Source organism: Homalodisca vitripennis, unplaced genomic scaffold (genome assembly GCF_021130785.1).
Source record: "Homalodisca vitripennis isolate AUS2020 unplaced genomic scaffold, UT_GWSS_2.1 ScUCBcl_2130;HRSCAF=6573, whole genome shotgun sequence".
Classification (NCBI taxonomy): Eukaryota; Metazoa; Arthropoda; class Insecta; order Hemiptera; family Cicadellidae; genus Homalodisca; species Homalodisca vitripennis.
The window spans coordinates 44869-72760 of record NW_025778259.1 but is presented as its reverse complement, the minus strand read 5'-3'; the positions used below and the strand labels follow the sequence as shown (position 1 = coordinate 72760).

Genomic DNA, 27892 nt, shown 5'->3' with positions numbered 1-27892 from the left:
ATTTACTGTTTTTATTGAAGATAACATTATTTGGGTGATACTGATAAGTGTTATAAGCCGATAAAGGCATTAGGCCGATGTTGTCAATCATAATATTGGAGACTGAGTGTAGACGTGGTTCTGATTATAATGTAAAACGGTGTTTTTTGACTTATATAAAAATACAGGCAGTGTAGTTCAAACGTTTCTACTTGTTTACAGAATATTAACAGTATTATTCAGTATCCTAGCTTACCTATCGTATGTTTGTATTTTAGATCGGTTATAATACTACAATTGGCCTCTTGTGAAAATAAGGAAATTCGAGGTTAACAATTGATCTAACCTGAAAAAGTTTAGTAAGTTACTCCTTACAAGCTTTATTATAATGCGAAATTCAGCTTCTTGCAACTGTATTTGTTATTTTCTTTCTCTTGTAGGTTTGGGATTATTATGTATTGCTGTTGTTAACATTTTCATATTTGAGACATTACTAACTGATGTATATACTAAAAGAGGATTACCACTCGCCATCAATACCTGGCCATTTACCAATGCTACCGCCACTGGTAAGTTTTCAAAATTGCAGATATGCTACTTGTAGTATAAATACGTTCACTCTGCAGATTTGGCTTCAGTATAATAAGCAGCCACCAACGTAATCGGATGATGATTATCGAATGATATGGAATCATCGATATTCATGACCATCCAAAGGACTGAAAGCAAACTGTCAGACCAAATACCGTAATAGATATTTCAAAGAACTTTGGCTAGTTTTTTAATCTTAAAAATTAATGTATAAATATTAATATCATTTACAAATTAATACATAATTACAACAAAACAATAAAATTTACTTATCTTATGTATTTTCAAGGATAAATGTGAATGCTTGCGAAACAGACATGTACGTCACTGTTCCTGCCACCATTACTCAATAATGAAAAATGATTTCAATTTTTCATTTATTTCTTTACACGTTTTAACATTGAATACATTTTTAACGTAATGATGTTGAGCTGAATTACAACGTTTTAGACTTTAAAATGGTAATATTGAGAAGCTATACTTTTTATGTAAAAGAAGTGTATTTGTTTCAGATTACATAAATCAACAAAACTATATATATATATATATATATATATATGCTTTTTGAGCAGCGTAGTACCTACGATTACTTTAGCCAATCGGATATAGCCTAGTATTTTTAAAGGTACTGGCCGCTTATAATACTTTAGCTGCAGATTTATCTCTGAAAGCATTGTCTGCCTACTGTCTCCACAGTATTTTCTGTTGTATCAAAGACGTTTTCTGTTCTAGCTTCAGTATAATAAGTGGCCACCACTTATCATGATTATCAATTAGAAATATCAAAATTATTAAATACAACATTTGACTTATATTCATAATTATCATTGCCCGCTGATTTTATTTCATTTACGTACTGAGTAGGCTAGTGTAGTCGGCTAGAACAATGGTGATGAACATAAATTATTGGCTCGAAATGTATTTTTAAACATTGAACAATGTTTTAAGTGGTTACAAGATAATGAATCACCTTGCTCTTTTAAATCCGAATTGTCCAGTTTTTAGTGAGGAGATGAAAAGAATTTAAGGTAGAAATCTAGTAACGTTTTGCTGCAAAGAAAAGTCAGAACACATTGTTGCAAAAAATAACCTTGAGAAAACTTTTTGAACATTCTAAATTTGGTATTATGAATATATTGAAGATCATGTACTAATTTAGTTGGACTAAAACTAATTATAACTTTTTAATTAATGAATGTAGTTTTGGCGGCATCAGTACTTGCAGAAATACCATGTCAGATTGGTTAGAGTAATCATAACATTTATATAAAATATGACTTTACTACCATGACGCCATTGTATTTCTCCATGAAATTACAAATAAAGAATTTTTGATTTGATAAGTACTACGCTGATCAAACATTGTTTAAATAAAGTTTAGTTATTCTATATAATCTGAAACAAATACGTTTCTTTCATGTATAAAAGTTTAGATTCACTATATTACAGTTTTAAAAGCCTGAAACGTAATTCAGTTTGACATTATTGCTCCAAATTAATTCAAAGTAAAATCATGTGTTTAACATTAATTTGACTAAATTTCAATGATGAGTACATGTTTTATTTGTGTCACAAAGAGTCAGACACGTTTATCCTTGAAAATAGTAAAAAGTAAATAAACGTTACATTGTTTTGTTTGTAACATTTTATAAGTATAGATAGTTTTTATTTATCTTTATTATACTAATTTTTAAAATTTAAAACCAGTAGAACTATATTGTTATTTGAAATACCTATTACGTAATTTAGTTCAACATTTTGTTTTCAGTATTTTTAGATAGTAATGAATATTGAGGATTATTATTATACTGGAGCCTCTGTTCTCAACATCGTATGGAAAGAAGATACAAGTATCTATCTTGACCCTTTTACTGCCACAGTACACTATGCTTGATTCAAGCATTTAGCCACTGGCCGATTAGATTGGCTTTGCGTTTTTGTTTTACTACATAGTTTTGTTTTACCGTTAAATCTAAAATTTACACCAAAATATAGGTTAAGAACTATTCTAAAAAGTTTATTTGTGTAAATTTACAAAATTGATATACCTAAGAGTGATAGACTAGAATAACAAAAGTAGGCTGTGACGTATCAGCTCATTAACATCTTTTGTTAATATGTTAAATAGACTTCAAAAATGTGTTTTTCTTTTCTATTTCTCAGTTGTTTTGACTGTGTAACTTTCAAATCTAGATTTAAGGGACACTTTTCTAACCCGCCGATAAATAATCAAAAATCGTCTTTTGCCCAGCTTCTTATTGATAACAGTCACGACATGAGGGAAGTTGATTACAGTTTAGAAATTATTCATTTTTTTTTACAAGAAATATTGTAAACTCGATACTCTCGAAGAATATGAAATTTGTGTCACTTCAAACGCAAATATTCAAAATGTACTAATTTAAACAATAAATTTCGAACAGTTTAGTTCACATTGTATTTTTAACAATATACTCGAACAGCAAATTTTATCATGAGCTTGTAAACCAACAGACAAGTACACAACAAGAATAGGAGTTACGTAGTTGCTACACACTTCAATCTGTCTATTGTCTGTCCGGTCGTGATCTTGTGTGTATGTGTGGTAAGGCAACCATCTTAATGTTTGTTTATTGTTTGTCTTTATTTATTTTGTTATATCCCCATGTGTATGTTTTATTATACATGTTTAACTTTAACAACCCCATGTGGAGCACTTTCACCTTTTTTTTACCAACCGGTAATGGAACTTTTGTTCCGAAATATGTATTGGAAACCTACAACATTTGGAACTGTTTTCATAAGGTATAGTACCATATTTTATTTTATTATACAGTTCCAGGGTTAATTAAGGTAGAATTAATTTTAAAACAAACCCGATATATTAATAATTCAATTTTATTTGTTTATGTTTGTGTGAGCCATTTTATTTTGAATGAAAACATCATCAGACACACATAACCGAAATAAAATTTAACATCTGATGATATTTTCATTTAAGATGAAAAGCCTCAAACAAATAAAGTTATATTGTTTTTGTAGTGTTTGTTTTAAAATTAATTGACACTCGTAAGATTATTTGAAAGTCCATTTTTTACTTAAATGGAAAATCAGAATCATGTAAAATAAGTTATACCAGCTGTAATGATCCAAGTGGTATGTTCCACTATGGCATGCAGAGTACAAATCTAATATTCCTTGAAATAGCTGATGTAATGTCATACACACATTTTTTAACCTATCTTGTGTTGTTAACTATGTGTATTCTCATTTTATCTAAAACTTATGCTGAGTATTATTTTTCAGCATGGGATGCTGTGTACAGACGCAACCTATCTGCCATTGATGCCGTAGAGCTCGGCTGCTCGGTCTGTGAAAGAGAGCAATGTGATTTTACAGTTGGTTATGGTGGTAGCCCTGATGAAAATGGAGAAACCACACTTGACGCTTTCATCATGGACGGGTAGGTTTAATATAATCACACTAGAGATTACTCCACTAAGATTAGACAGCATTGTAGCTGGTTTGGGCACTGTGCATGTGTGCTCAAGCATACACATTCATGCCTGCATGATCTGATGACTACAAGTGGTCAACTCTCTTAGGACCAACTAATCCTTATATCGGTAGGTTGGGTTTTAGCCTATAAAAAGTTAGTAAATCACTTTTATTCAGGCAAATGTCAACCCAAACCATATTAACCCTTATAACGTCAGTATATCTTTTCACAACTTCCAGCAAACGGCACAATATTAAAAAAAAAAAAAAATTAAATGTGTAAAGTTCATTTTTATTTTTACTTTCTATAATTATGGTAAGTATAAAAAACAGGGTGTCCAGCAGCCTTGAAAATCGGGAAGAGCGGGAATTATGCTTGAATTTTACCTGCCTTGAAAAGGGCGGGAATTATGCTTGAATTTTGTAGAAAATCGGGAGTTTTGATTTTTTTTATACCGCTGCCGTTTCTAATGCAAGACGCCCACTGTGACCGTCCCGGCCTTTTTGTCAAAATACACGCAATCAAATGGACACCAGCCCACTGCGGGCGGCCCGGCCTTTTTGTGAAGTCTAAATACACGCAATGAAATGGACACCCGCACACTGCGGGCGGCCCGGCCCGACCTTTTTGTGAAGTCGAAATACACGCAATCAAATGGACACCCGCCCAACTGCGGGCGGCCCGGTCCGGCCATTTTGAGAAGTCGGAATACACGCAATCAAATGGACACCCGCCCAACTGCGGGCGGCCCGGCCCGACCTTTTTGTGAAGTCGAAATACACGCAATCAAATGGACACCCGCCCAACTGCGGGCGGCCCGGTCCGGCCATTTTGAGAAGTCGGAATACACGCAATCAAATGGACACCCGCACCCTGCGGGCGGCCCGGCCCGGCCTTTTTGTGAAGTCGAAATACACGCAATCAAATGGACACCCGCCCACTGCGGCCGGCCCGGCACAGCCCGGAAAGACTCGGCCCACACGGCACCCGAAGAGCCAACCGAGGCTGAATAGGCCGGGCCAGTCGCAGTTGGTGGGTGTCCATTTGATTGCGTGTATTTCGACATCACAAAAAGGCCGGGCCGGCCGCAGTGGGCGGTGCTAGGCTGGAGTGAACCCGGCCCGGCCTTTTTGGGAAGCCGAAATACACGCAATCAAATGGACACCCACCAACTGCGACCGGCCCGGCACAGCCCGGAAAGACTCGGCCCACACGGCACCCGATGAGCCAACCGAGGCTGGATAGGCCGGGCCGGCCGCAGTGGGCGGTGCTAGGCTGGAGTGAACCCGGCCCGGCCTTTTTGTGAAGTCGAAATACACGCAATGAAATGGACACCCGCACACTGCGGGCGGCCCGGCCCGACCTTTTTGTGAAGTCGAAATACACGCAATCAAATGGACACCCGCCCAACTGCAGGCGGCCCGGCCCGACCTTTTTGTGAAGTCGGAATACACGCAATCAAATGGACACCCGCACACTGCGGGCGGCCCGGCCCGGCCTTTTTGTGAAGTCGAAATACACGCAATGAAATGGACACCCGCACACTGCGGGCGGCCCGGCCCGACCTTTTTGTGAAGTCGGAATACACGCAATCAAATGGACACCCGCACACTGCGGGCGGCCCGGCCCGGCCTTTTTGTGAAGTCGAAATACACGCAATCAAATGGACACCCGCCCATTGCGGCCGGCCCGGCACAGCCCGGAAAGACTCGGCCCACACGGCACCCGAAGAGCCAACCGAGGCTGGATAGGCCGGGCCAGTCGCAGTTGGTGGGTGTCCATTTGATTGCGTGTATTTCGACATCACAAAAAGGCCGGGCCGGCCGCAGTGGGCGGTGCTAGGCTGGAGTGAACCCGGCCCGGCCTTTTTGTGAAGTCGAAATACACGCAATCAAATGGACACCCACCAACTGCGACCGGCCCGGCACAGCCCGGAAAGACTCGGCCCACACGGCACCCGAAGAGCCAACCGAGGCTGGATAGGCCGGGCCGGCCGCAGTGGGCGGTGCTAGGTTGGAGTGAACCCGGCCCGGCCTTTTTGTGAAGTCGAAATACACGCAATCAAATGGACACCCACCAACTGCGACCGGCCCGGTCCAGCCCAGGCCGGACCGGTCGCAGTGGGCGGGTTTTCATTTGATCGTATGCATTTTGACAGAGTATAAAAGTCCGGGCTGAGCTGGACCGGGCCGGTCGCAGTGGACGCCGTGCTCAACACAAATGAAGATATTGAAGCAACAGTTTCATTATGTTCACATCGATGTGAAATTGACAGGATACAAAGGAAATTTGGAGGTAACTCGCTCTCGTTGCAGTCGCCAAAAATGGCGTTGTAGTAGGTTTGACGAGAGATGGCATTTATATATGCTTGATGTTAAAGTAATTTGAAGAGTGGCTAAGTAACCTACGCGACTATATATTGTATTTATAATATTCGCATGTTGAAGAGGTTACCAATTCTTTGAAACATAGTGATGAATATTAAATGTTTCAATTTAAGGTAATCGAAAAACGTGATCATGTGATCAATTATGGTGTACAATTGGATGCCTATAGGATTTATTTTAAATTTATTTGAGATATATAATTAATACAACACTTTTTTAGTAATCTAGGTGTTTATTTACCCTTGCTATACTATTAATGGTTGTTTTCATTTAACTTATTGTCAATAGCCTTATTTGTTTAAATTAATTTGTGCAATGAGTAAAGGTGCAATACATCGTTAGTAATTCAATTGTTAAAAAAGTTTTATAATTTCACACATGTTTTCTAAAGAGAGTAACACTTTTTCTGTGACAAATTTATTTTTTAACACAAAATAAATTGTAAAAAGGGTTCAACATTTTAATAACCCATGTTTTGGACTTTTTGAGTTTAATCCTTTTTTACAAAATTAATATTAATATATTTTTATTTATTTTAACAGTTATTTTGTTTTTATGAAACTTAATTCGCCTAAAAACTAACCTAACCCTCAACTGGTTTAGAATAGTATTGGGTTTGATGTTGAAAGTGTAAGTAAAACTTCTTTAACTTAAAAGTAAAACTGTTTCTTTACTATCCTGTGTTTTTGAGGGTTTGTTTTCAGATTTCAAATAAAAAAATCGAAATCATTTACCTATTTGGATATTAAAATGTATTTGTAACAAACTGTTACAATATAAACATTAAATTAGGCTTTGGTACTTTATCATAATTTTGTATAGGCCTACAACGTTTTTTTACTATTTTTTGTAATAGTAACATTACACTGAAATTCATTTTAAACTAAATTAAATGCCACATTAAGCATAGTATTGTTTAAATAATTAAATTAACATATTTTATAGGTACGATTACAGTTCAAAGTTTTTGAACACAAGGAAGTTCAATTATAAGTTATAGGTTCTGAAAAAAACCTCATTTAATGTAAATTTTTCAACAACGAATTATAAAATGTTGTTAATAATGTATAAGGACATTAGTAATTTAAACAGAGGCCTTAAATATTTGAGAAATCTTTATTGTTACATGGAAAGTAAACACTATTTCGTGACTTGATTTTGGCTTGTAAAATTGTTAGTTACCGATAAAGAGCCAAAAGTAAACCGCGACTATAGCCTTGAATTTTATAATTTTGAGCCTTGAAAACCTTGAAATGTGCTTGAATTTTAGATTTGGTCATTACTGGACACCCTGAAAAAGTAAAAATTTTAAAATTATAAAGTCACTGTACTCAGGATCGTCAATGTTACGAGACATGTTATTTATCACTAATAATGAACACGGTACTTTGGGATTATACCGACCACACCCAGACATGAATCGTTATTTGACATTTTGCTTCTACTGATTACTAGATTAGCGTAGAACAATATTTCGTCATATAAAACAGGAATTGTCTTATCGCAAACCCCTCCCCATCCTCAGACAGAGGTCAAAGTCGAGCGGTCTAGTAGATAACGTGATTGCAGAGTCTCGCCGCCCGTTCAGCTGGTTCGTCGCTTTGTTGTACTTCCGTGTTTTACCTCTACATTTCTCCAAACACAAAAATTCAATAAAAACAAACATGATCAAACTATAACTAAACTCTTTATTGAAAAAACACTCAAAACTTGTTTTTATTCTTGATCATACTCCGCCACCCAAAATGCGAGTGCCATGCCTTCTCGCTGATGTCAACGAAAGAAAAACATCCCTCGAGATAGTACCTATCAGTAAAATATCAAATTCTAGAGGATCTGATCAGAAATATAAATTGAATTGTAATGGAAAGGCAATAATTATGTACCGCGCAAATCATGTGATGCCGCGTGGCCTGTCGTAATCGGGATTCTCGAGAAAGATAAGATAACAGCGACAACAATACGAATCACAATGCCTGGAAATGCTTGTAAGTTTGTAATTTTGTAATTAAAGAGTTGTTTTTTCGTTCTATCATGTTTTTTTAGCTATAAATTTATATTTTTGTGTTCTTCATACTGGTGTGGTCGGTATAATCCCAAAGTATCTCAACACTAAATAGGTGACACTAAACACTAAAAACACTAAATGAATACTAAAACTAAGATATCAATACTTTTAACAAATAAATAAAAACCATATGAACAGAAAACACGACGAAGGAAACCGACTCAGCGATGGTTAGACACGCACTACCTGAAGCCAAACTGCAAACAAAAGCGCGCGCGCTGTACGGCGTCTGTGCCGTGTGGCGGGTAGAGTGTCTAGACACCGTGTCTATTGTTTCAAACAATGTAACGCGACAGCTATATTTTGACGCTTGACATAGGTCAATAACCCACACACATGGTTGACGCATACCGTTAGTGACATTGATCAGATTTAAAAGGAACTTAAATTTGCTATAGACGCAGTTTTGTGTCGATGCGCCGTACCGCGTCTTTGCCGTTTGGAGATAGTTTGTCTATGCGCCATACGGCGTCTGTGACGTTATAAGGGTTAATAGTTGTATTGTTAAATGTCTTAAAATGTAGTGTTAACTCAATCTACAGCCATATACAGGGGTCATTTTCCAAATGTAAAGAGAGATTGAGTGGTAGGTAATTTTAAAGGTCTCTACTCATACAAAAAAATTTTAATTTATTTCGCTTCTTGTATACAGAGTGGTCAAAAGTTGTACTTATTGTTTTTTTTTTTTTTTTTTTTTTGCTGTTACCTCATTAAAAATGTTAAGCAAATCTAAATTTGTATCCAAGTTTGCTAAAGAAGTATTCTGTCAAAACACATGTTACAATTTTCATTTTTTAGCATATTTGAAATTTTTAATAGTTTAAATTCAGGAGATTTTATACTCATACAACCTAAAAAATTCAAATGGTATGACTTATTACTCCTATCAATAGCTCTTTTAAAAACAAAAAATTTTTGTATTCAAAGTTTGGCTTTATCTGGGATGGTTTTGAGATGGTGAAATACTAATTTTCATGACGTTATTAACGCTTGTAAATTGTGTATGGCCGCCATTTTGAAACCTGACATACAATTTTTCTGACGTGTTTTCAAAAGCATGTCTTAATTTTACTTAATTATTTTACAAAGTTTCAACTTTATACCTTTATTCAGTTTTAAGATATAATATTTTTCTAAAACATAGACAGACAGATGGTAAACTAAGCAAGATAGGACAGTACTTTATATGACATTTCTTACTTATCAACCAAATCAAATGGAGTAATTTGTGGACCCCATGTATAATCATCAAAGCTGGCAAAAGATTTGGTGTAGTTCTGGACTCTGGTCTCTTCACGGCTTCCTACTATCGTGTATGGATTGCCAGCATAGTCCTGCATGATAGCTTACATTGTTTCTAAACTTAAAATGAAATCACTATATGTAATCCCCTGCTGTGTTCATATATTCATTTATGATATATTCATTATGGCTCTTTATTTTCAAAGATATTTTTCAGAGAGAATTTGGTCATATTATCTCAAGGATTTGTCTGTAGAGTAACAATGAACATTGGCGCGGTTGGTGCCCTGCGAGAGATAAAGTCTGCCATTTCGGTAGCACGCCGTGTATTGGAACACACACGACACTCCATCCTGGTGGGAGAGCTGGCCACACAGTTTGCATTGGAAATGGGTTTCCGCAAGGAGAACTTGACAACGAAACAATCCCAACAAATGTGGAGCAGCTGGCAAAGCAACAGTTGTCAGCCCAACTTCTGGTTGGTGAGTCACAGATATGTTCAGTATTACAAATAGAGAAATTACTTTACTGAAAATGTAAAATGATTAAATATCTTATCTTTATATTGGTCACCAATAAATTGCCAATTTTTCTCCAAATATTTCAATCGGTTTTCAAAGTTATGGCTATGTAAAGTTTGTCACAATCCACCAAAAACTGGAACCAACAGGTTTTGAAATCATTATAGCTTTTCTCCTAATTGAGCTAGACAGATGGTATTGGTGTCTGGTGTCATAGTACTCAGTTTTAAATGCTCTTTCTTTTGATATACAACACATTATACCTTGTCATAAAAGGTTTTTTTATATCAAATTCAAATTTTGAAAGGACTACCTTTATACCAAATTTCATCAAATTCTGAAGTGGTCATGTTTATACCCCGTTGATTTGATATGAAATGACGCAGGCTCTAGAAGTGAGTTCAACCCTTTTATCTATAAAAAAACCTTAAATTAACAATTTGTTTATTAATCGAGGTAAAACTGTCCTATCTTTTAAGTTTGAGCAAACAATACATATTTATAAAATTTCATTGAAATGGGTTCAGTGGTTTTCTATATTAGCATAAACAAACACTGTAACACGAGATTTTTTATATAAAGTTTATTTATATTATTAATAATAATGTATTAAATTATATATTTCTTTGATAGAGGCAACAAATCAAACTCAACCAAAGCTCTGGTAGTAACGGTAATGCCTGGAACTAGACACTTTTGTGATGCACATGGACGTACATATAAGTTACTCTTTCAAACACCACCATTTGATGTTTTAGGTCAAAATAAGTAAGAAATGTGATATAATATATAGTCCTATATTGCTTAGTTTACCATCTGTCTGTTTGTGTTATTTAAGGAAAACGGTTATATCTTGAAATAGAATAAAGATATAGAGTTCAAACTTATATATTTAGTTGCAAAATGCAAAATACACACCTCAAAACAATTAAAGGATCACTTTTATTGCGTCTTGTAAAACAAGTATTAATAACAGAAGAATGTTTGAACTTTGCACACTGATAAAGGAACCTCTCGGTAGCAAAGATAAATAATTCTTGTTTATTTCTGACTAATTCAGTAAAAGATAAGAGCGATTATTTCGATATCATGTCCAAACAAGAATGAGATAAGGAAAGGTTCAGGCTCAGTTTTGTCAGAAGTTGATCTCGTTCAGTCTGGATTAGACTTCTATAGTTAGGCCTGTGTGTTTTTATTGTTATGGCGGGTGTTAGACGGTTTTTGTCTGAGAGTGATGTCAGTAGAGCTGTTACTTTGATAGAAGTGGGAGTTTCCCAACGAGAAGTGGGTAGGCGCTTAGGTGTGAGTCAATCAGTAATTTCAAGATTATGGAACCGACATCAGGAGCTAGGAACTCTTCAAAGACGCCCAGGACAAGGCCGCTCGAGATCTACCACGCACATAGAAGATCGATTTTTACGAGTTAATGCACTTCGTAATCGATTTTTAACTGCTAGAGAACTTCAAAACGACCTAAGCCAGGCGACTGGAAATCGTGTGTCGGATCAGACTGTTAGAAATCGACTCCGGGAAGCTGGATTGAGATCTAGGAGACCTGCCCGAGTGCCGAGATTGACTGTGCGTCATAAGAGAGCCAGATTGCAGTTTGCAAGAGACCATAGGCGTTGGCAGCTGAGACAGTGGCGTAAGGTAATGTTCTCAGACGAGTCAAAATTTACAATTTTTGGTAATGACGGCCGCGTTCGAGTGTGGAGAAGAGGAAATGAACGGTTTATTAACTGTTGCCTAGCTCCCAGAGTTCCGTTTGGCGGGGGCTCAGTATTAGTGTGGGGTGGCATAACAATGGACGGTCGTACAGACCTTGTCATAATCCGAAACGGCACTTTGACAGCCCAGCGTTATGTGGACGAGGTGTTAGACGTTCATATTCGTCCGAGAGCAGAGCAAGCAGGTCAAAATTTTTTATTTATGCAAGACGGAGCTCGACCACATGCAGCAAGATTGGTCCGTGAGTACCTGGGCGAACACAACATACCACTGCTGGAGTGGCCAGCCTACAGTCCGGACCTAAACCCGATTGAGCACGTCTGGGACCAACTAGGACGAAGTATCCGGGGCCGCCCAAACCAACCCAGGACTTTGGATGAGCTGGAAATGGCATTACGAGAAGAATGGGAGCGGTTACCTCAAGATAGCCTCAGACGACTCATCAGAACCATGCCACAGCGTGTTCTTGCGGTTATATCAGCTAGAGGTGGCAATACAAGGTATTGAAAGTGAGATTCAAAAGACCAGACCATTTCTTATTACATTTGTACTTTATTAAGAGAGTTGTTTTCGTTTTAATTTTGCGGTTTTAAACTTTGTTTACTGTTCTAGCCTAAAATAAAATATCATATAAAAAAAACATATACGATGTATTTTACTTTCAACACCGACTTTGAAATTAAAAAAAAATTATTAGAAAATTTCGAACCGTTAACCGAGTGCATTCTGTTAAAAAAGTGATCCTTTAATTGTTTTGAGGAGTGTATTTAGTTTAATTAAGACTTGATTTGAAAAAATGTTTCAGAAAAATATCATATCAGATTTCAAATGGCTACCATACAAAACTTTAATAACTCAGAAATAGAATATTTATAAAAATGTCTAATTATTGTGAAATGTTGGTTATGTTAATATGAACATTTTTGTATCAATTTAATTTCATTTTATTTTGCATTTTGACAATAACACATTGTTTTGCAACGTTTGTTTTAAAAGTTAAAATTCTAATCTAATAGTTTCATCTATTCATACTTACAATCATCACACATACACATACTCATTCAATTAGGTACACCAGATCCAAAATTTTGGCTTATTTTAGGCCAATACCAATTAGTTATCCCAGCGACTCTCCATGAACTCATCAGCCAAGTAAAATGCTCTTGCCACCAGATGGCGCTTCAATCAAGCTCGAATGTGATTTAGATTATCTGTTTGTTTGATGCATTCAGGAAGTTTAATAATTAGCCTAACACCAATTTGAGGCAGCAAATGCGCAAATACTGTTGTCCTGGGCTGTTATACTTGCAAGTTCTTTCTGCCTCTTGTTCCATACTGATGGATGTATTGGCCTTGTACGAACGTACACTTGGTCCACTAGGACATAACCACCACATAGCACATAGAGGCAGGGTAAAGTAAGCATTTTTATCTCCTTGAACACATCCCTGTACAACTCTTTAAAATTAATTTTGAGCATGATGCGAATTTCCTCATTTTGTAATTTAAAAACCCTTTACAATCTGTAGTTGGCACAACCTCTCCATAAACTCACACCATATGACGGATATGTGCAAACCAGACCAAAATAGACCATTTTAAGATATCAAAGGAGTAATACTTTACCAAATTATGCAAGGCATGAGGCAACTCTAGCACAGACGGAATTAATGTTGTCGTTTCGGGCCAGCTCCACAATCAATTTGTATTCCCAAAAACTTGGTGGATTCTGTTTCCTGTAAGAGTACACCATCCATAGACACAATTGGTATCAATTCTTGTTCATGTTGTCTAAAATTAAATTTAATGAATTTGAATGATTTGAGTTTAAGTTTATTTCAGAAAAGTGTTATATGCAAGAACTTAGATCGACAATTTTATTTCTAAATCTTGAACTGTTTTATCTGAAATACAGAGAGTTGTGTCGATCAGCGTATTGAATCATCTCTCCATAATGGATCGATGAGTTCAAATTATTAACGTAAATAAGAAATAGTCTCATGATGCACACAGTCAAAAGCCTTTGAGAGGTCAAGGAAAATGCTAAGCACCTGTTCTCGCCTCTCCAACCCATAGCCTACGACATCTACAAGGTTAGTTACTGCATCAATCATTGACATAATTTTTTTAAATCCAAATTGTTTAGTATTCATAATTTCATAGGTATCCAAAAGTCTCGTTATGAAGACCTCTAAAGTTTTTCAGTGAACAGGAAGGATCGCAATTGCTAGCTTGGTGCTTTTATTTAGCTACGAAAAATAATAATCAAACAGTAAAAGTTTTATTGAGCACAATTCCTCATTGCTGTTTTCAGCAAACAAGACTCATTGCTCATTGTTGTCATTTTTAACACTTACTATCAAATTTGTTTATGTCTGTATCGAAACACCAGTTATTAAATGTAAAACTTGTTAGTGTATACAGTTCACAAAGCCAAGAAGAATACAAGAGTACAAAGCCATGGGTAACTGCTTATTTTAATTATAATACATTTAACATTGAATATTAAATAACATGGATGAAACTCAACCTTTGAGTAGACATTTGTTTAAGATAAGATAATCAGCCATGTGTAAGTCTGGACTGGTGCTTATCACTGTGTTCTCAATCCGTTAAGACAAACAAAACACACTTACTGTTAATCTATATAACCTATTAACATAGTTGTACATAACTTTGTAATACACTTATTATACAAATCACTAACTTATTTCAGAGAGAAATTATTTAAAATGTATCTGAGCAAATTACGTATAAGAGCTAGTTTTCCAATTAAATAAATTGTCGTAAGGAGTGACACAATACAAACTGTCACCAAATAAACATCACTGATATGAGAACCATCCAGTACAAGGAACTATGTTAAGACCATTATTTCCATGACAACTGGTTGCTGTATGATGTTAAGCCAGATTTAAGGTAACAATGTGGCTCCTTTCAGTGTCTGTATCTTTCATGGTACCTCTGGACAGTCACCGTAGAGAGTGGCTATAATAGGTCCCATTTCATTAGTTACCTTGACAACTGGTTGCTACAGGATGTTGAGCCAGATTCAAGACAGCAATTTGGCTCCTTTCAGTGTCTGTATCTTTCATGGTACCTCTGGACAGTCACTGTAGAGAGTGGCTATAGGTTCCATTTACCTAGTTACCTTGACCACTGGTTACTACAGGATGTTGAGCCAGATTTAAGACAGCAATTTGGCTCCTATCAGTGTCTGTATCTTTCATGGTAGCTCTGGACAGTCACTGTAGAGAGTGGCTATAGGTTCCATTTACCTAGTTACCTTGACCACTGGTTGCTACAGGATGTTGAGCCAGATTCAAGACAGCAATTTGGCTCCTTTCAGTGTCTGTATCTTTCATGGTAGCTCTGGACAGTCACCGTAGAGAGTGGCTATAATAGGTTCCATTTCATTAGTTACCTTGACAACTGGTTGCTACAGGATGTTGCGCCAGATTTAAGGCAACAATGTGGCTCCTTTCAGTGTCTGTATCTTTCATGGTACCTCTGGACAGTCACCGTAGAGAGTGGCTATAATAGGTTCCATTTCATTAGTTACCTTGACAACTGGTTGCTACAGGAAGTTGAGCCAGATTCAAGACAGCAATTTGGCTCCTTTCAGTGTCTGTATCTTTCATGGTAGCTCTGGACAGTCACCGTAGAGAGTGGCTATAGGTTCCATTTACCTAGTTACCTTGACCACTGGTTACTACAGGATGTTGAGCCAGATTTAAGACAGCAATTTGGCTCCTTTCAGTGTCTGTATCTTTCATGGTAGCTCTGGACAGTCACCATAGAGAGTGGCTATAGGTTCCATTTACCTGGTTACCTTGACCACTGGTTACTACAGAATGTTGAGCCAGATTCAAGACAGCAATTTGGCTCCTTTCAGTGTCTGTATCTTTCATGGTAGCTCTGGACAGTCACCATAGAGAGTGGCTATAGGTTCCATTTACCTGGTTACCTTGACCACTGGTTACTACAGAATGTTGAGCCAGATTCAAGACAGCAATTTGGCTCCTTTCAGTGTCTGTATCTTTCATGGTAGCTCTGGACAGTCACCATAGAGAGTGGCTATAGGTTCCATTTACCTGGTTACCTTGACCACTGGTTACTACAGAATGTTGAGCCAGATTCAAGACAGCAATTTGGCTCCTTTCAGTGTCTGTATCTTTCATGGTAGCTCTGGACAGTCACCGTAGAGAGTGGCTATAGATTCCATTTACCTAGTTACCTTGACCACTGGTTACTACAGGATGTTGAGCCAGATTTAAGACAGCAATTTGGCTCCTTTCAGTGTATGTATCTTTCATGGTAGCTCTGGACAGTCACCATAGAGAGTGGCTAAAGGTTCCATTTACTTAGTTACCTTGACCACTGGTTGCTACAGGATGTTGAGCCAGATTTAAGACAGCAATGTGGCTCCTTTCAGTGTCTGTATCTTTCATGGTAGCTCTGGTCTGTTACAATAGAGAGTGGCTATAGATTTCATTTACCTGGTTGACTTGACCACTTGTTGTTACAGGATGTTGAGCCAGATCCAAGCCAGCAATGTGGCCCCTACCATCCCTTGCTTTCAGGCAAGACCATTACAAACGATCAAGTCAAATACAGTCACGATACCATCTCCATGGTAGCTCTTGACAGACAGGGAAGAGTAGCTGTAGGTACGAGCTCCAATGGTGCCAACCACAAAATACCGGGGTAAGTTCAACTATTAACCTTTCTTCTATTATTGTTTCATTTGCAGATTTTCTAAGTTTGAGAAGGAATTTGATGTTCACATGCTGTTCTTCATGGATTCTCAACATTTTTCCGAGGCAGAGACATAAGGTTAACGTTAACTGCTTATAACTAGTGCTATTTTTGAGAATAAGTATGTGAGCTAGATGAAACTCGAGTTTACAGCCTACATATATTTAAGTTTTTATTCCGATGTCTATGACCCATGTTTTGTGTTTACGAGTTCTGTATTTGATCACCTGTGATGCCATGTGGTCGATTGTTCAGACTGCACTTTGTGGTTTTAAATGCTGAAATGAGCCAAATATTACGTACATTGTCTTATTGTTATTGTAAATATGTGTATACATTTTAGAACCCAAAATTAAGTGAATTAAAAATTACAGCTTTTATTTTTTGCACTATTTACAAGTGTGCCTAAATCTCATCTTTGTTGCTAAGCAGTGTACTATGACAAATATGTACTAAGTTGTGTAAAAAAGCTAATTAAAAAGTGTATAGTATTTAATATATTTTGGCTATCTTAGATTTTTATTTTTAGATTTTTTATTCCCTTGAGTAACCAAAACTTTGATAAAATATTTTGAATAAAAAATTAAGATTTACTTCACACTTTTTTGTTGAGGAAAATGCTATTAGAATTTATGTCTTTAGATGAAAGAAACCGATGCTAAACTGTTTATATATGAAATAGCTTATAATTTTTATGAATTTTTGAAAAATGTTTGCAATAGTGGAAAAAAATGAGTTCCAGGGTTAAAAGGTGCAACCTGCCAAACATGTACCTCTGATATTAGGTAAGTTGAGCAGACTTTTGACACTGATGATGTAGACGCTGACATAAATGTGTTGTTTAACTTTAAGTTTATTGAGAAATGGGGAACAAAATGCCTCTCCGCCTAGAAATGGCCTCAGAAAACCAGTGCAGTGAATTCACTTTAAAATAGAATACTTGAAATTAGAATTGTAGATCATTATTCTTCATATGTGGATAGTGTATGGTTGTAAATTTTGAATGGTGTACAAAAATTTCAGTATTTGTAGAACAAGTTTTCAACAAAAGAATCACCAGGAAAATTACTTTGACACCTGCAAAATGATATGGCAGTTATTGTTACATGAGTTTTTATGACACTTTAAAATATATTATGTGTGCATACATGAACTAGAACAGAATCAATAATCAGTTTTATGACTGTAACTATCTTTGTTCGCTCCATTTCATTGTAGTTTCATGGCCTGTGATAATTGTCCAATTGTTTTTCTTTCTGCACGTGGGAGGGAGTTCTAATATTTTACCCTTGTGCTGATATTCATTGTTTATTGTGCTGCTCACCTATTGACAAGTTTTGGTATCCTGTCTCTATGGTACAGGGACTTGAAAATAATTACTTCATCACACTGCCTACAAAATACTTTTTGGAATATTTGACAAATCTGTAGAAAAAGTATGAGTTAGTTTGACATAATTAATACTAAAATAACATGTAATATGTCCACAATTTAAACAAATATTAAAGTTCTTATTCCCTATTGAAACAAAATTGAAGAAGGTCCTCTTGTAGTTACTAAAACTCTAATTTTCCTAATATGGTAAAGTACATTTTAATAAGTATTTTCCGTATCAAAAAATTAATTTACTAAAATTAAGGACAACAAAGAGTGATAAATAGACTATTAACGTTTATACAAACAGACAAGAAGTGGTGAACTTTATCTTTATTTGAGAACTTCCAACGAAAACACTAAAAAACATATCCATGTGTTTCTTTGATGTTGGAACTAATTTCCAAATTTTATTAAAACTGATCAATTTAAAATTTATTTCTTTGCAAATTAGATTAAAAAAAAGAAATAAAATGAAAAATATCTTTATTAAATAGATGGAGTTAGGGCTGTCAGCCCTCTCTATCACTGAACCTCGTATCATATCCAGTAAATTAACAATAATTGAAGACTGATGTAAACTTTTAACATACTTAATTTTATAATAAAATGTAACAAGTTTGTTTGATGTTACAGTCGAGTGGGAGATGCACCACTCGTGGGTGCTGGTGGCTATGCATATGGAACAGTTGGTGCGGTACCATGCACCATAGAGATGATAGACTGTAACAAGTTTGTTTGATGTTACAGTCGAGTGGGAGATGCACCACTCGTGGGTGCTGGTGGCTATGCAGATGGAACAGTTGGTGCGGTACCATGCACCATAGAGATGATAGACTGTAACAAGTTTGTTTGATGTTGTAGATGGAGCTTATATTGGTACTGATAACTTACTTACATTAAAAAATTAAACCAATATTTAACCCTTTTAACCCCAGCCATTTTTCCATGGACTTGCCAGAAAGCCCATGGCGATAAGGGACCGTAGTGCAGAATGGAGGGAAAATACATCTAGTTTTCTTATTTTGGAAGATAATTTTTAGGTTTTTGTTTTAAATTGTTCACAAATAAGTGTACTCTTAGATGTAATAGTTAAAAAGTACTTTTACAGAATGATATGTTTTTTTTAGGCGTATATATACATAAAAAAATTTTATTTTTTTTATTTTTTATAGTTTGGACATACATAAAGGGTAGAAAAAAAATTGTAGCCCCTGAAAAATAAAGCAATTTTGTTGTACATATATTTCTTACTACACACACAAAATTTGAAGAACTTTCCTTGATAAATGCAGGAGATATATCCAATTAATTGTATTGCTGCATAAGCACTTCTTCATATATTTCCACATACACGTCAGTAGAAGTATACAGATATGTATACTTGTTTTTGCACTTTTGAAATAATAACAATTGTAAAATAACACAAACTAATTGTAATGGTTTGTAAGACTAAAACTTGTTTAATTTTTCAAAAAAGTAAAAGAAATAATATTTACAATATATACATTTTATATAAACAACTCAATTCATTGTCTCCAAAAATAGCACATTCACCACTAATAATAGTGTTTAACAAAGTGTTTTCACTCACAGGTAACTTTTCTCTACGACGTTTACTCATGTTTTTTTTACTAATAATACAATAAATCACACGAAAAACAACCGCTTTCAATCACGCAAACTAATTGAGGTTATAAGTCAGCATACAACAACAATGCTACTGAAGTCGTCTGACAGCTGACATCGACAAATAAACTACGCTCGACGACGACGAAATACGATGCCAATTGGAAGGTTTATTGTTTTTGCATGTAGCCCGTTTCTTCACCGACTACTATACCGAAACTGATGGCATTTGGACATATTATTAGACGGCTACATTAAATTCTCGAGACGTCCGGTATATCGGACGTTGGGCATTTTAGCTAGACCACCTCTGTCCGATATATCGGATGCCGGGGCTAAAAGGGTTAACACTTTTATTATTTTGTGAGGCCTTTCGATATCAAAGATATCTTCTTTTGTGATGTGTCTGAAGAAGATATCTTTGATATCGAAAGGCCTCACAAAATAATAAAAGTGTTAAATATTGGTTTAATGTTTTAATGTAAGTAAGTTTGTTTGATGTTACAGTCGAGTGGGAGATGCACCACTCGTGGGTGCTGGTGGCTATGCAGATGGAACAGTTGGTGCGGTACCATGCACCATAGAGATGATAGACTGTAACAAGTTTGTTTGATGTTACAGTCGAGTGGGAGATGCACCACTCGTGGGTGCTGGTGGCTATGCAGATGGAACAGTTGGTGCAGCCGCATGCACTGGAGATGGTGATGTAATGATGCGCTTCCTTCCAAGGTATATGAACTCAAGTAAAGTGTTTGCTAATTCCATTTTAAATACTATAACGTTAAATAATATCAATTGCATTTAATATTTTAGTAAATATCATCGTATTTGCGAAATATGTAGGTAAAAGAAACTTGATTAAGTTTAGGACTAGTTTCTTTCACCACATTTGGAAAAAATCCCAAAAAGTTAACAAATGGTTAAATTTAATCGTTGGTTTTTCAATAAGATTAGATATGATAACAAAATTTTAAATGTTAGAATGGTTTTATATTACGAATTTAGAATACTATGTTTGTGGAAATAGAAATTTTGGGAAATCAAAATAAGTTTAATTAGATCAACTCAATCTGTCATTAGTGCAAAAGAAATAATGGAAAACATCCTGAGTCTGAAAACTGAAAAAAATTAAATTTGAAAACATTAAAACTGTTTTAACTCGGAACATACTTAGGGAAAGTTTTACAAAGCTAATCCAAAAGATACTACTCAAGATTCTAGGTACTGTGTTACATTATGATATGTGCTTTTGATTGGGTATACATAGCTGAGGCGAAAAGACCATCAAATGTGAAAGTGAAAGAACATAAAAGTATACTTTTTACCCGACTGTACAAACCGGTGCTTCACCAGCCTCTACCGCAATAGCTGCTGAGTTTTGTTGTTGTGAGTGGTTAGGTTATATCTTCAAGTTGTGCTTTGTTGTTGTGTTATAATTACATAGCGATTTTTGTGATGGCTGATAAATTCGAACAAGGGGCTTGAATCAAGTTGCTTTCAACTTAAGAAATCACCAGCAGAAACTTTTGCAATGCTTCAAGAAGCCTTTGAAGAACATTCACTGAGCAAAACACAGGTTTTTGAATGGTACACTCATTTCAAGGCTGGTAAATTGAAAATGATGAAACCAATTGAAAATGATCATCGTTCAGGACGACCTTCCACGAGCAAAACAGATAAATTTGTTGGAAACATTCGACACTTCATTCATGAAGACCGTCATCAGACAATAATTGACTTATGTAGTAGTGTTGGTATTAGGTACAGAAGCTGTCAAAATATTTGAACTGAAAGTCTAGGTATGCATTGAGTTGTCACAAAATTTGTGCTTTGGCTTTTGACTGTTGAACAGACACAGCAACATGTTGATGTGTGCAGTGAACTCAAAGAGACATTTGAAAGTGACCCCACATTCATATCCAGGATCATAACTGGTGATGAAAGTTGATTTTATGGTTATGATCCAGAAAGAAAACAGCAGTCATCTGTGGAAAAGCCCACAATCACCAAGTGGGAAGTGCAATAAAAACAATGTTTGTGGTTTTTTTTTTAAATTAAAGGCAATGTTCATTTAGGGATTCATGCTACCTAGTGTTACAATGATCTCTGATTTTTTTTGTGACGTTTCAAGGCGTTTGAGGGAAAAAGCCTGATTTGTGGAAAGACTAAAACTGGCTGTTGCACCACGACAACGCTCTAGCTCACATTCCCATGAAAAAAAAAACAAGGTTACCGCTACACATCCTGCCTATTCACCAGATTTAGGCCCTTGTGACTTTTCTCTCTTCCCAAAAATGAGACTGGTTTTAATAACAATGTTGTCAAGTAAAAATAAGTGAGGTAAATTACATGGTGTTTGTGACAAACTGAGTGGTGTGGGTCTTGTTGAAATGAAGATACCGTTTATTTGTAACAAACCACCCGGAAGGTCATTGAGATGTTGTAATTGATAAGAGAATTGGTATCTTTGTGATAAAACATAAGAATAGCATAGCTACCGAACTATTCTTACAAGGAGACGAGACATACAAAGGCAGATCATTTATATACAACAGAAACAATAAGGGTCCAAGGATGGAGTCTGAGGTACTCCTGTTTGGGAAAACAAGTAATCGGAGATGAAGATTTCCCTTCTTGATGGACTTGAACACACAGAATACAACCAATTAAACTCTATTATTCAGAATTTGTTATTTTCACTGTTTTCGCAGCTAGGTGCGGACATAATTCAAGTTAGGTTATAGCTAGAGCCATAATTTTTTTTATATTTTGAAGCTTATAAAATGGTCTGCAAACTGTAGCATTGGTTTTATAAAATAATGTATGAAAGAGTTTTTATTTTGTTTCCTTTCGTAAAAATAAAGTTTTCAACAATAAAATATATTTAAAAAATTATAAACAATGAACAGTGTCATATCTGATCAAACCCATGCTACACTTTGCAAACAACCTAACTTGAGATATATCTGCACCAATGAAATAAGTTTTCCGCAATAAACCACCCCTACCCCTAAGGGGGGTTGCAAAAATGTTAACGTATGGTATTAAAAGTTTTGTTTTTTGATGCTCTTTCAAACTGCATTAATAAAAAAATATTACCACTGCAAATAAAAGTCATTTTTTAGGTGGAGTTCCCCCTTAAAGTTTATTTTTACTTATAACAGTGGTAAAATGAGCTATAAACATACTTATTACTTAGGATCCTTGCTTTCTCACCTAAAATTCACCAGCTCCATAAGTTAAACATTCTCCTTCTTTTAGTTTTTGTTCTCTATAATGTTTTATCATACACAATTTTTTTCTGTACTCTTGAAAATACTTTGTTTTCTTCAATTTTGCTTGTCTGATTCTTCTCTTATCTCTTCTTTTCATGATTACATTACTTTTATGTCCAATTGTCATTCCAGCAGTTGTCATAACAGTAGTTATAGCTGTATTACCAAAGTTATATTCTCCAATAGCCGCAGCCACCGCAGTTTCTACAGCTCTTTTAGATACGTTGCGTACCTTTGGACATTTGGTCCAGATAAGTCCATTCAAACTCTCGTTTGAATTCTGGGTCAGGCACTTAGAACATCTATTCAACAGTTCAACTGAAGCAAGTCTTTGATACACAGGTACAATGTGTTTCAGTACAGTCTCTGTTATAGCAGTTTTCAAATTTTCTTTATGAGGTCCTGGTGTCTCGCCAACGCTCTATTATAAAAACACCAACTGTTAGTACCTGTGGGACACTTGTAATGTCTGGGCTTTTCATCTGTTGAAACACAACGATGTAGTGTTGCAAGGATACTGCTTTTCATTCCATTTACATTATCTTTATTTTTTAAAATAGCGTTTTTGTAGTATTTTTGAAGCTTTATTATGGTCGCATCTTTCAAACTTCCATAGCTGATTCCCCCCAAAGTAATTTTTTTTACCCTACAATCTTTCACTACTTTTCTCAAAGCAGTTCCTAATCTTTTGGAGACATGATTTATACATTCTTCTTTATTTATGGTTACATTGTCCCCATAAACGTTCAAATTTTGAATGTGTTGCCAAGCTTTAGAGTCACCGTCAGAGAGAATAGTAGTATATCTGAAATTATAGTCATTAGATCTTTTCCAAAGTCTTTCTGCTGCTTCAACCTCCATTGCTGGTGAAGATCCTTTGTAGTTTATACTGCATTCAGATTTGTGGCCTGAGAACCAAATGTCAAATTCTGGGGAATTTTTGCCAAGATCCGATTCCGCTAACGCGCATGAATGGCAGTACTTTGATAAAACACAGTAATCTATAAATAAACCTGTGTGTAATTCTATTACACAACCAACACCATAATTTGAGGTGTGGTCTCTCTTGTGCCATGTGCCATCAAATGATACTGCTATGTCTATAGGCCCATCATAGTCGTTAGGCCTATTACAATTTTCCAGTTCAGCGTATATTTGTCGTACTCGGGCTCTTGCAGTGGCCAGATTTATTTGACCAGCTTCTATTGTTGATTTTGACAAAGTTTTTGCAATTTTACTAAATGTATTATTGCTCATAATTTCCATATTTAGCACTATACATAGTTTCTCCATTGCACTGTATCCTTGTCCATTTGATATAAAGTGAGTTACCATTCTAGAATTGACGTCAAAAGAATTATTATCATCAATTTTTTTAGATGTATAAGAATTGGAGACTATATTACATGAACTACACTCCACTTCAACTTTACTGGCTAGTCCAAATCTACATGAGATTTTTGATGATAGGGTTAGTTCTTTGCATTTAGGACAGGCTAGATTCCCAATCAGGCTATTTATACAACCAAAATCAATAATACCGTACTGCAAGCTTTCACGGTTCATTTCAATATCATTTTCTACTAGGCCTACATTTAGTGATTTTTCTAAATCAGACAATCTAGTTTTAAAATCACTATCCTCATTAGGCCTAGTCTGCTGCAAATCACAGTTACTAGATGTGCTTGGTTGTTGAGTTAGGCCTAACCCGGAACCAATCGGTTCTTCGGGTTTCAAATTTGACGATTCTCCTGAACATTCAGGACTGTTTGTGGCATGATTTTGTAGGCCTAGGTTTGTTGACCATCTTGCAATAGCGGCTAGGCGTGCCTTATTCTTTTTACTAAATGTTTTAGAGACTCTTGAGTCAACAGTTTTCCTTTTAGTAGCAGGCATAATTTTTACCTAACCTATAACATTCAAATATAGTTCAAAGTTTACCTATACAAGGGTAATATCCATCCAGATTCAGTTTTATACTAAATATAAAATATAAAAGCACAATAAACACAGCACTGGTTACACTTGAACAAAACAATCACAGTAATACAACTGATAAATCAAATGAGTTCATACTGATTTTGTTTAGTTTCTATTACCTGCTACTTCAGTTCAATGTTTATTTACTGTAACCAGGTTGACCAACATAACAAAACCAAATGTATAATCACTCTCTAGGGTTGTTATACATATATTTATGTACATAAAATATCATTTGTATGTGAAACAATCATGTTGCATTACTTGTTCTCGAAAATGACAGCGAATAAACACTTGCAGCACTTACTTGATTTATAAAAATCTAGCACATATAATAATAGATATGGTACATGTTACATATCAAAATGTTCAGGAGAAACCATAAAATAAAAAATAAAAATAAAATTTTTTTACATTTCTTTATAATTTTTTCTATTTTCTAGTTGGAGTTCCCCCTTAAAACCACTTTAACCCTGGAAGTGTCGGTCGACCCATTTGGTGTTGATGAGGTCACTTCTAAAGTGCAATCGACACTAACGGGGTCGATTCGTAATATACCGATAAAATGCTTATTACTGGCCACAGACCTTTAAATTATATATCAATCTGTTGCTTATGAGTTGCTTTTAATGTTTAGTGGTCTTTATTATCTTTTGTGCTGTATCTAGATGGCAACCAGCTTAACTTTATAAGCTGACATTGTGCTGTGCTCGATCGTATCTGTGTAGCGGAGATTGCCGGTTGTAAACAAATCATTTCTTTTTTGTTCGGGTATGCGTCTACATGATTTGTGTCCAGTTTTAATATAATTAGTTTCATTTTAAAACTAGTAATGGCTGATCCATGTGGATCTAGTGATATTTATAATATTCTCATGGAATATGATGTGAGTGATTACGTTGAATCTGAAGTGACTCAAGAGTGAGAAAACCAAAAACCTAGTGTAAATATATTTTGTTTTTTTTTCTTCAATTCTAAAATGTTAAAAATTGTTTTAAGTATATACTGCTCTATATCATCAAACATAAAAAAAGGCAAGAAACATAATGAATATTTGTTTGATAGTACTTATTTCATTGTGTTGCCTAGCAACTGAAAAAATGGCAAATTTGCACTTTTCTGTATAAACATAATTGTTATAACTTTTTTTTATTTTTTAACCAATAAAACTATATATTTGTATGTTTATAACTAAATTTGCTACAATTTGGCTATCCTACATGTTCTATTCATCTTAAAATTTTTGTAAGATGAGGATAGTTTAATGTAACATAATTGTTTCATACTTAAGTTAAAATTATAGTCACGATACATGGCATAATTTTTTAAAATTTCCTATTAAAACTTATTTAGTTTTATTCTCCGTTTTATAACAAAAACATTGATGTATAACACTTTATACTTAAATAAAAAAAAACTTTTTTTATGAATTTTACCGTGAAAGCCTGCAAATTGCATGAAAAGTGCCGACATTTCAGAAATTCTGATAAGACACTTCCAGGGTTAATAAATTCCCTAAAAATAGTGCCTCTCAAGTTTTTTCTAAAAGTATGAAATGATCAACTGTATTGAAGGCCTGCTTATGTCACAAAAGAGACCCATGGTTTGTTCACAAGTCAATTGAAGTAAGGATTCTCCTTAAAGTATCTGAAGTATTACAACCTGGTCGAAAACCATATTGATGTGGAAACATTCCAATGGATTATTAAGAAATTTGTCATACACCATCCTCTCAAAAATGTTTAGAACACGGGCATTAAAGTAACTGGTTAGTAAAAATATGGATTTCTTATTTTGGTCAAGCACACAAATAATTTTGCTTGTAGGATCAGAGGAATCTGAATAACTATTTGTCGGCAACATTTCAGTTTTTGTACATCCAGACATGCTGTGAATGAAAGTATTTTTGCTCTGATGTTCCATAGATAGCCTTGGCTCCAAAATGCTCACTGACTACCTTATCTTAAATGTCCTTTTCTTTATGTTTATGTAGGTGTAGGTCACCATTTTCGTTCAATAGTTGAGTACTATTTATTTTGTTGCCATGATCTACGTATTCCTTGCACAAGAAAGAAGCTGTAAAACGTTACTTAATTATTAATGAGGGACTTTAGCTGACTTAGTATACAGTTACCCTAGACTGATTGACTAATGGTAATTCTTTGTTTAAAGTTCAATGACAATGGGTGATTTGAAAGGATAAAATGTTTTCGGACATTTACAATTGTTAATGTTAAAAAAAAGAACACTTGACTATTTTTCGAGGATTGGAATCTCTCCAATTCATTGGTAAGTCATAAGGTTTAGCATACATGGAAAAATTATTTGTACTACCGTTACTTTATTACTATGTTTTCCAGAGTGATCGGAATATGACTGATCTTAGTTACTTATTAGTAACTTTGACAACTAATTAAGCTAATGTTTTAGTACAACAGATTGTATAATAACTAATGTTATGTTAAGAAAAGGATAATGACTTGAAACTGTGCAGTTTTCTGGCTGTGGAAGAGATGCGTCACGGGTCGTCACCTGAGGAGGCTGCGAAGACTGCCATCTCTCGTATCGCCAAATATTACCCAACATTCAGTGGTGCAATCATCACGGTTAACATCCAAGGTGACTACGCCGCAAGCTGCCATGGACTCGACAGTTTCCCCTACTCTGTTCACAGTCCCCAATATCCCTCAGGAGTTGTATTGAGGGCTTCTTGCATCTGAGCTGTCGTGTATGTTACTATTGTATCTGTGATATTTCTTCTGTATACCCTAGTTGAGCTCAATATAGATTTGAGATAGGTATAAGAGAGCAATATGTATGGACTGATAATCACATGTCTCTTAAGGGACTCATAAAATTAAATTTTTCATAAGTAAAATGTT

General features: G+C 35.4%; 1 protein-coding gene across 1 annotated transcript; it reads left to right on the top strand.

Annotated features, from left to right (window-relative positions):
* On the top strand, positions 1–27892 carry LOC124371851 (N(4)-(Beta-N-acetylglucosaminyl)-L-asparaginase-like). Its single transcript, XM_046830210.1, has 6 exons — positions 1–548; positions 3856–4012; positions 10002–10227; positions 16523–16701; positions 20377–20484; positions 27505–27892. The coding sequence occupies exons 1-6, from the start codon at positions 368–370 to the stop codon at positions 27728–27730; spliced, it is 1077 nt and encodes a 358-aa protein (XP_046686166.1). The 5' UTR covers positions 1–367; the 3' UTR covers positions 27731–27892.

What these genes read in the sequence shown, in the direction of transcription:
- LOC124371851 (XM_046830210.1), top strand. Translation starts at nt 368, where the DNA reads ATGCGAAATTCAGCTTCTTGCAACTGTATTTGTTATTTTCTTTCTCTT. An exon ending in GTCAGCCCAACTTCTGGTTG is followed by an intron (nt 10,228 to 16,522) that starts GTGAGTCACAGA and finishes TTGTTGTTACAG; the next exon opens with GATGTTGAGCCAGATCCAAG. An exon ending in ATGATGCGCTTCCTTCCAAG is followed by an intron (nt 20,485 to 27,504) that starts GTATATGAACTC and finishes GAAACTGTGCAG; the next exon opens with TTTTCTGGCTGTGGAAGAGA.